General features: G+C 33.9%; 1 protein-coding gene across 13 annotated transcripts in view; it reads left to right on the top strand.

The window, feature by feature from the left end:
• LOC100913752 (ATP-binding cassette sub-family A member 3) overlaps positions 1-13005 on the top strand; it is a 243396-nt gene that overhangs the window by 136072 nt on the left and 94319 nt on the right. For 12 of the 13 annotated variants that reach the window (XM_031963816.1, XM_031963863.1, XM_031963847.1 and 9 more), the window contains 2 exons: positions 1111-1167; positions 8898-9038. In XM_031963816.1, the coding sequence (XP_031819676.1) occupies positions 1111-1167; positions 8898-9038 (198 nt within the window). The remainder of the gene's footprint in view (positions 1-1110; positions 1168-8897; positions 9039-13005) is intronic. The other variant, XM_031963830.1, reaches the window with a different exon arrangement.

Here is a 13005-nt window from a genome sequence, read left to right as displayed (position 1 = left end):
ATTTTGCAGTTTGTGCTTTGCACTCCTTTATTGACAATACCTTCTCTGTTGGGAGTTGCCCTTTCCACTGAGAGCATAATAAATCCCTTTTTGCTTTTTTCTTAGCTCAAGAGTTTCTGATTATTTTTGTAGTCATTACTATTCCACACATATGTATATGATCAAATCCTCTATGCTAGTCCTGTAATGTTTCCCAAATTCCTCATCTATTTTTTTCTATCCAGATGATCTTTAGCATATTTCGGTAACCAAATAGTTTCATTCCCACCTCTATTCATCTTCACGCAAATGCTTTCTGTTATTTCCCCCCACTCTAATACCTAACTGCTTCATGTTTTGTTTTCTTCTCGATATAAAATTCTATGTACTTACCCCATTTACCATTTTTTTTCCCTAAACAAGGCCTATACATCCTGATTTATATTCCATTCATAGGTCTTATACTTATGTTTCAGTGACACCTTTGAGATCAAATTTGCCTCTTTGCATTTTCACTTCCAGTTAATCATTCTTATTGTCTGTATTTTTTTTTGCATTTGCATATAAAAATTCATAGTTGATGCTCAAAATCTGGTTCTGAAAATCTGTGAGAGCAGATAATGCTGCTTCAGATATGGAAACCTCAGTGAATTCATGTTTAGCACCCATGATATTAGAGGATGAGGTGGACCCAGAAGCATATGGAACAAATATTCTCTCATGTCCCAGAAAGTACAGATCTTTTTGTATGTTTGGTGTCCTGATGTTAGAGATATCTGCTGATAGAATGTAATCTCATTAAAAGAAATTATTGTTTCATTATATTTATTTCCCTCTTTGGCTAGCACAATGTGAGGTACATGGTAGATATTTTACAAATGCTACTTTATTGACTATCATGCTTAGGATTTCTTGCAGAAGTAAATTCTTTAGATTTGTGATCTCTGTTCCATAGCTACAAAGAATTGCCTCACTCTTCTCTGTTTTGCTTGGATTCAGGAATGCTTTATAGTAGGCAAGGTAGAAAAAACTCCTACAATTATGGATCTTTCCTCTCTCCTCAGATATGTGAGGAATGGAGTTGATGGCAGAACTCAAATATTTAACTTTTCTTTTCCTTTTTGTTTATAGAGCTTAATATCATCCACTTTGGTAATATATCATTATTGGAAGAGGAGATTATTCAATGTAGGTAACTTGTGCTCATATTTTAAAAAGCATTATTATTAGCCATCTTCTAGGACATGAAAATAGTGTTGCTATAGAGAATGCTTCATTGTAATAGTCACTTAATTTTAAAAATTTAAGTGAGTTTTTTATTAATGTATTTGTTTTGTTCTCCCACAATTTTTCCAACTCTCCTTCCAAATCTTCCTTCCAAGGAGTCATCTCATATAACAAATAGTATTTTAAAGACAAAAAAAAAAGAATATTATGGATCAATGTGTAGAAAAAAAAGTGAAAATATGTACAATGTATAACACTTGGGGCTTTCCCACCTCACAAGGAAATGGGGTGAGAGTGTCCTTCCATATCTTTTCTTTTGAGCCATGCTTCTTTTATAATTTTGTAAAATTCACTTTCCAACTCTCTTTCCAAATCTTCCTCCCAAGGAGTCATCTCATATAACAAATAGTATTTTAAAGACAAAGAAAAAGAATATTATGGATCAATGTGTAGGAAAAAAAGTGAAAATATGTACAATGTATAACACTTGGGGCCTTCCCACCTCACAAGGAAATGGGGTGAGAGTGTCCTTTCATATCTTTTCTTTTGAAATGCTCTTTTATAATTTTGTAAAATTCACTTTTAATCTTTTTGTGATTTTTTTATATTATCATCCTCATTAAGTATATTATTTCCTTGGTTCTATGCCACTATCAATTAATGTAGAACTTTCCTTGCTTTTCTGAATTCATCACATTCATTTTTTCTTCTAGCATAGTAATATGCCATTGCATTCATATACTACAGTTTATTTAGGCATTAACTAATCAAAGAGTATCTCCTTTTTTTTTTCTCCAATTCTTGGCTGTCACAAAAATTGCTTTTTGATATTGATTATTCCCATCTTTTGTCATCTTTGCCAGTTTTCATGGTCTAGAAACCTCACGATTGTCTTGATGTTCATTTCTCTCATTATTAATGATGTGAGACATTTTTCCATATGGTTGTTAATTCATATTTCTTCTTTTGGGTACTACTTGTTTACATTTTTGACCACTTATCTATGTATAAGTGGCTTTTGGTTTTATACACACATATATATGCATGCACACACACACATATACACATACATACCTACATACCTGTGTGTAAATATATATGTACACTTAAGTGCAGCTAGGTGGTAAATCTGAAGATTCTTTATAAGTTCATATCCGGCTTCAGACACTAACAGTGTGCTGCTGGGTAAGTCACTTGACGCTGTTTGCCTCAGTTTCCTCAGATGTATAATGAACCAGAGAAGGAAGAAGCAAATCACTCCAGTATCTTTGCCAAGAAATCCCCAAATACAGTCAAGAGTTGAATACCATTGGAAATGAGTGAAAACATACATATAAATATAGTTTATGACAAATATCTTTTTACAAAGACATCTCTGTGTTTCTATAAATGTTTGTGTTTTGATCACATGTAGAGAGCCAGAACTCTGGAGAAGTATACTTGAAACAAGGTGTTAACTCAGTGGAATTGAGACAATGGTTATTTACTTTACATATACTTAGTACTTAGCATGGTGATGTAATAGTTCTACAATTGATGTAATTGTAATAGGGTATTTAAACTGAGGACAAAGTCAGCCACAGACATTCCATCTCCCACCATCCTGGTGGCTCTTCTGCCTTCTGCATTGTTGCACTAAAATAAAGGCTCATCTGAGGGTCCCCCAGAAAGCTAGCCCAGCCCCAGGTGAAGGAGGCAGACTGTGAAGAAGATAATAAAGATTTGGACTTTATTCCTGACTAATCTTGTGGTGATTATTCTGCCGAAACCAAAGCCCACTCAGAGGACCTCCAGAAAAGCTAACCAGAACATTTCATTTAGCGCCCAACATGGGGCAAGGATTTATACTCAGCAATTCAACTGACAGGATCCTGAGTTCAGTGGAGAAGTTCCCCTGACCCGGAAATAGGGTGAGTGTGGGTGTTCTTTTTCCAAAACACAGCCAGGTGATAAAAGAGTTCAGATCTTTTATTGTGTCCTTCAGTATAGCCCGGTTGGCCCAGAGGCCTATCTCTCTGCTTGGCTCTAAGAGCTCTGCCTGAATGTCTCCAAATCCAAAGGTTTGTCCTTCTGACTCCAGCCAGCACCAAGGTAGAAGATACAATGAATCTCTCTTGCCTCGAAGATAGGGCTTGTAGGCTTTCTTCCAGAGTGCTCTTCTCCGACTCCTGGAAATGCTCCCAAGTAACTCTATCAAGTGGCTTACTGGAGCTGTATTTATGCTACTTCTCTGAGAGTGGGATTGTGGGATATCTCCCAGCATGCTCTCTGGCCCTAAGGGAGGTGTGAATTCAGATATCTCTTTCTAAACCCTGAATTCTCCCAAATGTGTGAACTCCATTGAGTACTTAGATACTTATGAGCTCTCTAAAGGTGTGAACACAAGCATCGTTTCTATCAGTTGTACTTAGTACCTTGTTTCAAGTTCTGGCCCAAAATATCTCCTTCTAAGATCAAATTAATCATATTGAACCATGCCAAATTAGATAATTATTGTCTCTATCAACTCTAATGGCTTAACACTTTGTAAAGATTCCAACAGGTGAGTACAAAAATAAGACAAGCAGGAAACTTTGGTAAGGGCTAAAGTAGTGTTTCAGCTGAAATGGGACAAATGTTTAGAAAAGAACCTTCCCCACCCCAAGGGAAGTATGCAGAGTGCATAGTTAAGCTAATAAAAAACCAAGGTTTGATTGTAACTTGGGAACAGATTGGTGGATTCTTAGAAACATTAGAATGCACGTCCCCTTGGTTCTCCAAGGAAGAAGAATTAGAGGCAGATAAATGGAAACTAATGGAAGAGCAACTAATAGAATATTATAATGATAATGGCCCTGATTCAATTCCTAATGAAACAATATATATATATATATATATATATATATATATATATATATATATATAACTTAATATAATTGGCTATCAAGAATTGCATAAATGCTAAAATAAGGGAAAAGGAGAAAGAGCAGGAAGGAGATGATATTGACAAAATAGCTGAAAAGTATGAAGAATTAGACAAGAAAGGAATTAAGTACAGTGCTGATGAAATTAAAAAGAGGGATGGAACTGACAAAATAGCTGAAAAGCATGAAGAATTAGACAAGAAAGGAGTTAAATACAGTGCTGATGAAATTATGGAATGTGTTGCTTCACACCAGGAGCCATCTCATGGCCCTCCCTCCCTCAATTTCCCCTTTGTAGGGGTCAGGGGGGGGAGGGACAGTGACACAATCAGCACCACCTATACAGAAGCTTTGTCCCCTATGACAAGATTACAAAAGGCACTAGTTAAAGCTAAAAATGAAGGACAAGATATATCTGATTTTAAAATAGAAGCATACCCTGTTATTGAAGAGTTTGACTCTTTAGGTCAAGCCAGGAGAAGATACACTCCTTTTGATCTGGAAATTATCAAAGATCTGAAAAAGGCTTGCACTCTTTATGGGGCTACATTGTCTTATGTTAAGATGATATTAGAGAATTTGGCTTATAAAATTTTATCACCTAGTGATTGGAAATCTATAGTAATAACATGGTTGGAATCTGGACAAAATTTGTTGTGGCTTTTGGAGTATAGTAAACTCTATAGAATACAAGACCAATGAAATAGGCAAACTGGAGTTAATATACAAATCACCTTTGATCAACTAGCAGGTATAGATCATTATGCAGAACTTTAGCACAGATTAATTACCCTTTGATAACATATGAACAAATTGCTGCTGCTGCTATCAAAGCATGGGGCACCCTCCCAGGAAGACAAGATAGAGGGGAAGCCTTCACAAAAATAGAGCAAGGTCCAAATGAATCTTTTGCTGATTTTATGGGACGTCTGCAAACAGCTGTCATACGAACTATTGGTGAAAATGCAGCAACAGGAATAATGACAAAACAACTTGCAAGAGAAAATGCTAATGAGGTTTGTATTAGAATTATACTAGGACTACACAAAGGTGTTCCTTTAGAGGAGATCATAAGGTGCTGTGCCACAGTGGGCACAAATGCCTTTTATACCCAGGCTATGATGCAAAACATGGGAAGACAGGGTCCCTTTTGGCAAGGGACTTCCAGAGAGACTCATCAGTGCTTTCAGCGAGGTAAAGTAGGGCATCTGAAAGCTCAATATTGGCATAGAGATAGAGTGAGAAGACAGGGAGGGAGAACAAGACCCCAAACCCTATGTTCCATTGGGCATCAGAATATAGATTGACTCAGGAAAATGAGAGGTGGGACCCACTTCCCGGGTCCCAGGCTAAAAACAGGTGGGGCATGATGGCAGCTGAGGTTACACCCAGAGAAGCTTTAGAAGTTCAGTACTCAGAGATAATCAGTCAGCCAAAAAGCAGTCTGATGGGAGAAAGGGATTGAAATTGGAGAGAATACAGACTTTATAGAAGGGCAATGAACAGTGCAAGCAGCTCCACTATTTTTAGATAATCTCCAGATGATGTGGAGAGACACAGAAAATGGTGAATGGAAGGGAGCAGATAGGTTAACTGCTTCGGGGAGAGGGTTTGCAGATGGAGAAGGAATCAGATGGGTGCCAACAAGTGTATTCACCTTGTCCATCGGAGAGAGATAGAAAAAGAGAAAAACCTTGAAACAAAGGAGAAAACTCAAGAAACATCAGATGGTTCCATCTCTGACTACACATGCCACTGAAAAAACATGACTGTTAACCAATGTGTATGGCAATTGACTCATGAACATCAAAAATTGTTGATGAAACTGTTACAGAACTTCAAAACCAGTAGGAATCACTGGATTTCCTGAGATATGATAAGATTGTTTCAGGACTTGAAAACCATCAGGAATCATTGGATTCCCTAACATATAATAAGACTATTGAAGGACTTCAAAATCTGCAGAAATCATTAGATTCCCTAACATATGATGAGAGTATTTCAGGACTTCAAAACTTGCAGGAATCATTGGATTTCCTGACATGTGACGTAATGGATAATAGATTGGTTTTAGACTATCTCTTGGCTGCTGAAGGAGGTATATGTGTGATTATTATTTATATACCCTCTTTCTAGGACTTAAAGTAATCTTTTACAATACCATGTTGATTCATATTATTTGTTACATCATCATGTTGATTCATGTTGTTTGCTACATCACTACTAGCCTGTGTTATATTACTATGTGCTTGTGTAATACTTCCCATCCATACTGATAGATTTATGTATACCTGTTTCAATTTCAGCCTAGAGGAAACCCACTAACAAAATCTGGTTTTATTCCCCATTTCCCTTTGGTGTTTTCATCTCCCTTCCTGAGACATCAGGGAGGGTGTGATTATCTCCTTTTGGTGTTTTCACCACCCTTTCTGAGAAGTCAGGGAGGGCATGATCACCTGTGTTCTAAAACAAAAGAAAGCGGGAGATGTAGAGGGCCAGAACTCTGGACAAGTATACTTGAAACAAGGTATTAACTCAGCGGAATTAATGAGACAATGGTCATCTAGTTTACATATACTTAGTACTTGGCATGGTGATGTAATAGTTCTACAATTGATGTAATTGTAATAGGGTATTTAAACTGAGGATAAAGTCAGCCACAGACATTCCATCTCCCATCATCCTGGTGGCTCTCCTACCTTCTGCATTCCTCCACTAAGATAAAGGCTCATCTGAAGGTCCCCCAGAAAGCTAGTCCAGCCCCAGGCAAAGGAGACAGACTGTGAAAGAGATAATAAAGACTTTGGATTTTATTCCTGACTATTCTTGTGGTGATTATTCTGCTGAAACCAAGGCCCACTTAGAAAACCTCCAGAAAGCTAACCAGAACATTACAATCACATATATACATATGTGCATATATATGTGGGTGTTGATTATATCTCAGGTGTCAAACCTTCATATCTGAGAAATAGGAAACAACAATTTTCTTCCCTTTCAACACCTTTCCTTCTTTTTCTTTTCTTTTTTTTTGTGGAGGCAATTGGGGTTTAGTGACTTGTTCAGGGTTACACAGCTAGGAGACTTTAAGTGTCTGAGGCTATATTTGAACTCATATCCTCCTGGCTTTAGTACTGGTGCTCTATTTACTATACCAACTAGCTGCCCCCAATTAGGGCAGCTTTCCTTCTTATCCTACATGCATTTATTTGTGCAGAAATATTTTATTTCATGTCATCAAAATTAACTATTTTAACTTTTGTAATTGCTTGTATCTTGTTAGAATTAAAAATGCATCTCCTAATCATTGCTAAAAAAAATATGATCTGTCTCTCATATAATTTTTATGAGATAGTCTTTAATATTAAAGTTATATATCCATTTAAAATGTATTAAAATAGAAGATTGTGAAAGGTATTGGTCTAAGCCTGATTTTTGTCAGACTATTTTCCATTTTCCTAGCAGTTTTTATAAAATAAGGAGTTCATTCCTAAATAATTTATTGTTTCCTCCTTATGAAATACTGTCTTACTGAGCTTCATTTTTTCCTGACTCTCCTTTGTCTAGTCTCTTCCAATGATCTATCTCTATATTTTTTAACCATTAAAAGTTTGATGACTGCAGCTTTATAATATAGTTTAAGGTCTAGAAGTGCTATTCCCCCTTTGTCCCTTTTTGTTATTTCACTGTATATTCTACATGCTTTATTTTTCCATGTAGATTTTGTTCTTCTTTTATCAAATTCTGTAAAGTACCCTTTAATAATTTAGTACAACATTAAAAGTGTAAATTAACTTTGGTGACAGTGTCCTTTTATATGGCATGACTCACCCATGAGCACTTAATTTTCCTCCAAGTACTTATTTATTTAAGTTTCACTTTGTAGTTGAATCTATACTTTTTTTGGTATATTGCCAATTGTTCCCCAGATGCTTATGCATTTTGTAGTTACTTGGAATGGAATTTCCCTTTTTCCTATTGATTCTTGGGTTTTGTTATCATTTTGTTTAAATATTACAGCTTTTGAAGGTTTGTTTTATAGCCTGTAATTTTGTTATTATGACAATTTTTGCAGATTCCTTAGGATTTTCTTAGCAAACCATTATATTTTAAACAAAAAGAGATAGTTTTTATCTCCTCTTGTCTTTATGCCTTTGATTTCTTTTTCTTGTCATATTGCTATACTAGCATTTTGAGAACTATATAAAATTATAGTGGGAACAGTGGACATTCCTGCTTTGCTCTGATAATGAGAAATTTTCCAACTTATTCTTGTTGTATATGATGTTAGTTTTATATAGAGTTTAGTATACTAAAAATAAGTTCCTCTGTTTCTATACTTTGTGGAGTTTTTAGCATAAACAAGTGCTATTCTTTTAGGAAAGCTTTGGGATAACCATGTGGTTTGGGATGTTTTGGGGTTTTTATATGATTATTTATTAGGATTACTTATGTCAGCTTTTCTTTTCCCCAAAGGTTAAACTATTCTTGCATTCCCATATAAATCCAAGTTAGTCATAGTAAACGATTTCTTGAACAAAACACCATAGTATGTTGTGATATTAATTTTTAATATGAGAGAGATTCTTAATTTGTAATTTTTTCATGTTGTTTCCCATTTTTTTTCCTGTGGGAGTACATCTTTAAAATTACAAGGTAAGTCAATGAAAGGACATAGATATAGTTTCTTAAAATATGATTTAAATACCATTACTTCAGAGAAAAAGCATAAAGAGATAAACTGAATATAATTCAAACTTTGTAATTCATCAAAAATTTCCTTCCTAGCCCTCCTATTGGTCTGGAAAGCCAAATAAGACTACAAAGAAAAAAGAGATAAATGATTTTAATACATCTCAAAAAAACCGTTATGTGCAGGATGAACCTACAGACTTGATTGCAGGAGTAAGAATTCATAATCTATGCAAGGTATTGTTTTATATATCTTCTTTCAAAAGTATGAGGAATACTACCGTAGCTTTGAGAAACAGTTCTCAAAAAAATTTTATCTAAGAACCCCTCCTTTTTTATAATTTAATTTCATTTTTCTTGTTGTACATGTATTTAACTTTTTAAATACACATTTCTTAATGAATCATATCGAAAAAGAAAAATCAGAACAAAAGGGTAAAAACCATGGAAGAAGAGAAAAAGACAGAAAAAAAAAAGAAGTAAGCTTAGCATTTGTTGATTTACATTCAATATCCACAGTTCTCTTTCTGGATGTAGATGGCATTTTCTATCCAAAGTTTATTGAAATTCTCTTGGATCATTAAATCACTGAGAACCAAATCTTTCATAGTTGATCATTGTGCAATCTTGCTGTTACTATATAAAATGTATTTCTGGTTCTGCTTGTTTCACTCAGCATCAGTTAATGTAAATCTCTCCAGGCTTTTCTAAAATCAACTTGTTCATCATTTTTCATAGAACAATAAAATTCCATCACTTTCACATACCACATACCAATGGGTATCTACTCATTTTCCAATTCTTTGCTATCACAAAAAGAGCTGCTACAGATAATTTTGCACATGTAAAATCCTTTATTTTCTTAATAATTTTTGAGGACTCCAAAGGGATTTAGTTTACATTGGTTGTAGCTACATGTATGTACTATATTTGAAATTGAAACTAATAAAGTTTTAAAATATTTATTAATCTAATTTTTAAAATAACAAACCTATTACATATTAACATAACATCTTTTAGGAAAAATAACTATTTTCAAAACAAAAAAATTAATGAGAAGAATAGCATTGTTTTATATATTTAGCCAATCTCTTTAATGTCTGACTTAATAGAAGACAGCTAAATTCTCTTGTCTGTTTCCTCATTCAGTCTATTTTGATATATTGTTTTAATTAAAGTATATATATGGCCTCACCTTAATATATATGTATATGTATTTTAAAAGGCATATAATATGTTAGTATTATTATAAAAATAGCTTTGACCTTGAAAACTTCCTGAAGGAGGCTTGGTGACCTTCAGGGATCCTTGGATCACATTTTATGAACTGCAAGATTAGACCAGAAGCCCCAAGAAAAATTTTGTGGAAGATAATTATAATAATTCCCCTCTATTATACAATGTTCAAAAGTTGGTCATATAAACTAAACATTCTTGATTTTCCTTTAATAATATTATGAATCAACATTAATGGACAGCAATTTCAAGTGGATGGTATAGTTGTAATCACTGTTTAAAAAAATACATTCATCAAGAAGGAGTTAGAGGTCACATTAAAACCCTAGACTATTTTCCATGAGCACTTCCTCTTTGTGAATTATAGGAAGTGGCAAGTAGCAGCTCAGAAATTATATATGCCTTTTTGTAGTTTATCTAGATCTAGTCTGCATTTGATTTTGAGGTTTTTATGCCCTAACACATAATCAGTTTTTGTATAGGTGCTATTTGCTGCTGAGAAAACGTATATTCCTATACCTATTTAGTTTTCTTCAGAGATCTATCATACCTAACTTTTCTAAAATTCTATTCATATTCTTATTCCTTTCTATTTTATTTTAGGTTTAGATTATATAGTCCTAAGAGGGAAAATTCCACTAGTGTAGTTTTATTCTCTTTTTCCTCCTGTAACTCATTAACTTTCCTTTAAGAATTTGTATTCTACATTCAATGAAACTGCTGAATTTCATGTATTTTTGATGAAAAGACCAGAGCTAAACAAAAAATTTGATCTCCAAATATAGAACTCAAGAAAAGCACAAAAAGGTAAAAAGAAAAAAAAAACTCTTGAGAACTGTATTTCTGTTATGGGTATACATTGAGAATAGATGTATAATCTGATTTTACTGTTATAATATAAAAAAAAACTAGAGATGGAAAGGGGATTGTAACAGAAAAAAAGGGGAGAAAGTAGAGGTAAAATAAGGGAAATTACATCTCAGGAAGAGGCAAAGAGAACATTATAATTGAGGGAAAGAAGAGAGGGTGATGAATATTGTGTGAATCTTACTCTCATCAGATTTGGCCCAAAGAAAGAATATTAGATATATTTGGTTTCACCGAGAAACATCTCTCATCTTATAGAAAAGTAGGAGGGAAAAGGGGAAAAGGGAAGGGGTAGACTAAATAGAAGGGAAAGAGAAGTAGTAGGGGAAAGGTATAAGAAAGAGGGAGGGTCTCTAAAGGGAGAGGACTGCTTGAAGAATTTGTATGCTATGCCATTTGATGCATACATGTTTAGTATTGTTATTATTTATAGTACATTTTATCAAGATGTAGTTTCCTTGCTTATCTCTTTTAGTAAGATCTGCCTTGTCTAAGTTCATAGTTGCTACCCCTGCTTTTTTTTTTTTTAACTTCAACTGAAACTTAATAAATTCTGCTGTCTCCTTATTTTTACACTGTGCATGTCTCTCAAAGTGTGCTTTTTGGAAGCAATGCATTGTGGGATTCTGGTTTTTAATCCACTTTGCTATCTGCTTCCATTTTATGGGTGAGAGTTCATCCCATTCACATTCATAGTTATAATTACAAACAGTATATTTCCCTCCATCCTACTTTTCTCCTGTTTATCCTTTTCTATGACCTCTTCCAATCTGCCCTTCCTAATATGAGCTCCTTCTTCTCTTATCCCCCTCCCTTCATACTTTACTCTAGGGTAAGCTAGATTTCTATAAGCAACTTTGTATATTATTCCTTCTTTCAGCTAACTCTTTTAATCTTATTTAATATTTTATTTTTCCCAATTATATATGATAATAATTTTAATATTTTTTTCAAATTTGCATTTTTAAATTCTCTTATCTCTTATAGCTCCTCTCCATTGAGAAAGCTAGCAATTTGACATAGGTTATATGTATGTATAACCTAGACAAAACACATTTCCATGTAAGTCATTCTGTGAAAGAAAACAGATTAAAAAAAAACACAAGAAAAAGTATACCAAAAAAAAAAAAAACACACAAGAAAAATAAAGAAAAAGTATCTTCAATCTGCATTCTGGCTCTACCAGTTCTTTCTCTGGAGAGAAACACCTTTCGTCATAAGTGCTACAGAATTGTTTTGAATCATATTGCTGAGAATAGCTAAATTATTAATGATAGATCATCATATAGTTTTGCACAGTTACAATGTTCTCCTGGTTTTGCTCCTTCCAGTTTGCATCAGTTCATGTAAGTTTTTCCATATTTTTCTGGAAGTGTTCTACTTAGCATTTCTTAAAGAACAATAGTATTCCATCACAATCATATACCACAATTTATTCAGCCATTCTTCAATTGATGAATATCCCCTCAATTTCCAAATCTTTGTCATCATTAAAAGAGTTGCTATAAATATTTTTGGACACATAAGTTCTTTTTCTTTTTGTATTCATCTCTTTGAGACACAGACCTAGTAATATTATTACTTTGTCAAGGTAGATGCATGGTTTTAATGCCCTTTAGGCATAATTCCAAGTTGCTTTCCAAAATGGTTGAATACATGTACAACTTAATATATTAATGTTTTAATCTTCTCACATCCTCTCCAACATTTGTCACTTTCCTTTTCTGTCATATTAGATAATCTGACATGTGTGAGGTAGTAGCTCAGATTTGTTTTAATTTGCATTTCTTTCATCAATACTGATTTAGAGCACTTTTTTTCAATATAACTATAGATAGCTTTGATTCCTTTGTCTGAAAACTTCCTGTTTATATCCCTTAAGCATTTATTAATTGAGAGATGGCTCTTATTTCTATAAATTTTATTTTTTCTGTATATTTGACAAATGAAGTGTGTATTAAAGAAATTTACTGTTAAAAAAAAATTTCCCATGGTAAGGATTAGGAACTATGTATTTCCCTCTATCCTACTTTCCCATTTATCCTACTCTCTCTCCTTTTTTGTTGTCCATTCTCAAAAGTGCTTTGCTTCTGACTTTTAC

Source organism: Sarcophilus harrisii, chromosome 1 (assembly GCF_902635505.1).
Source record: "Sarcophilus harrisii chromosome 1, mSarHar1.11, whole genome shotgun sequence".
NCBI lineage: Eukaryota > Metazoa > Chordata > Mammalia > Dasyuromorphia > Dasyuridae > Sarcophilus > Sarcophilus harrisii.
Note: the sequence above shows the minus strand (reverse complement) of the source record. Positions and strands in the feature narration are given on the sequence as shown.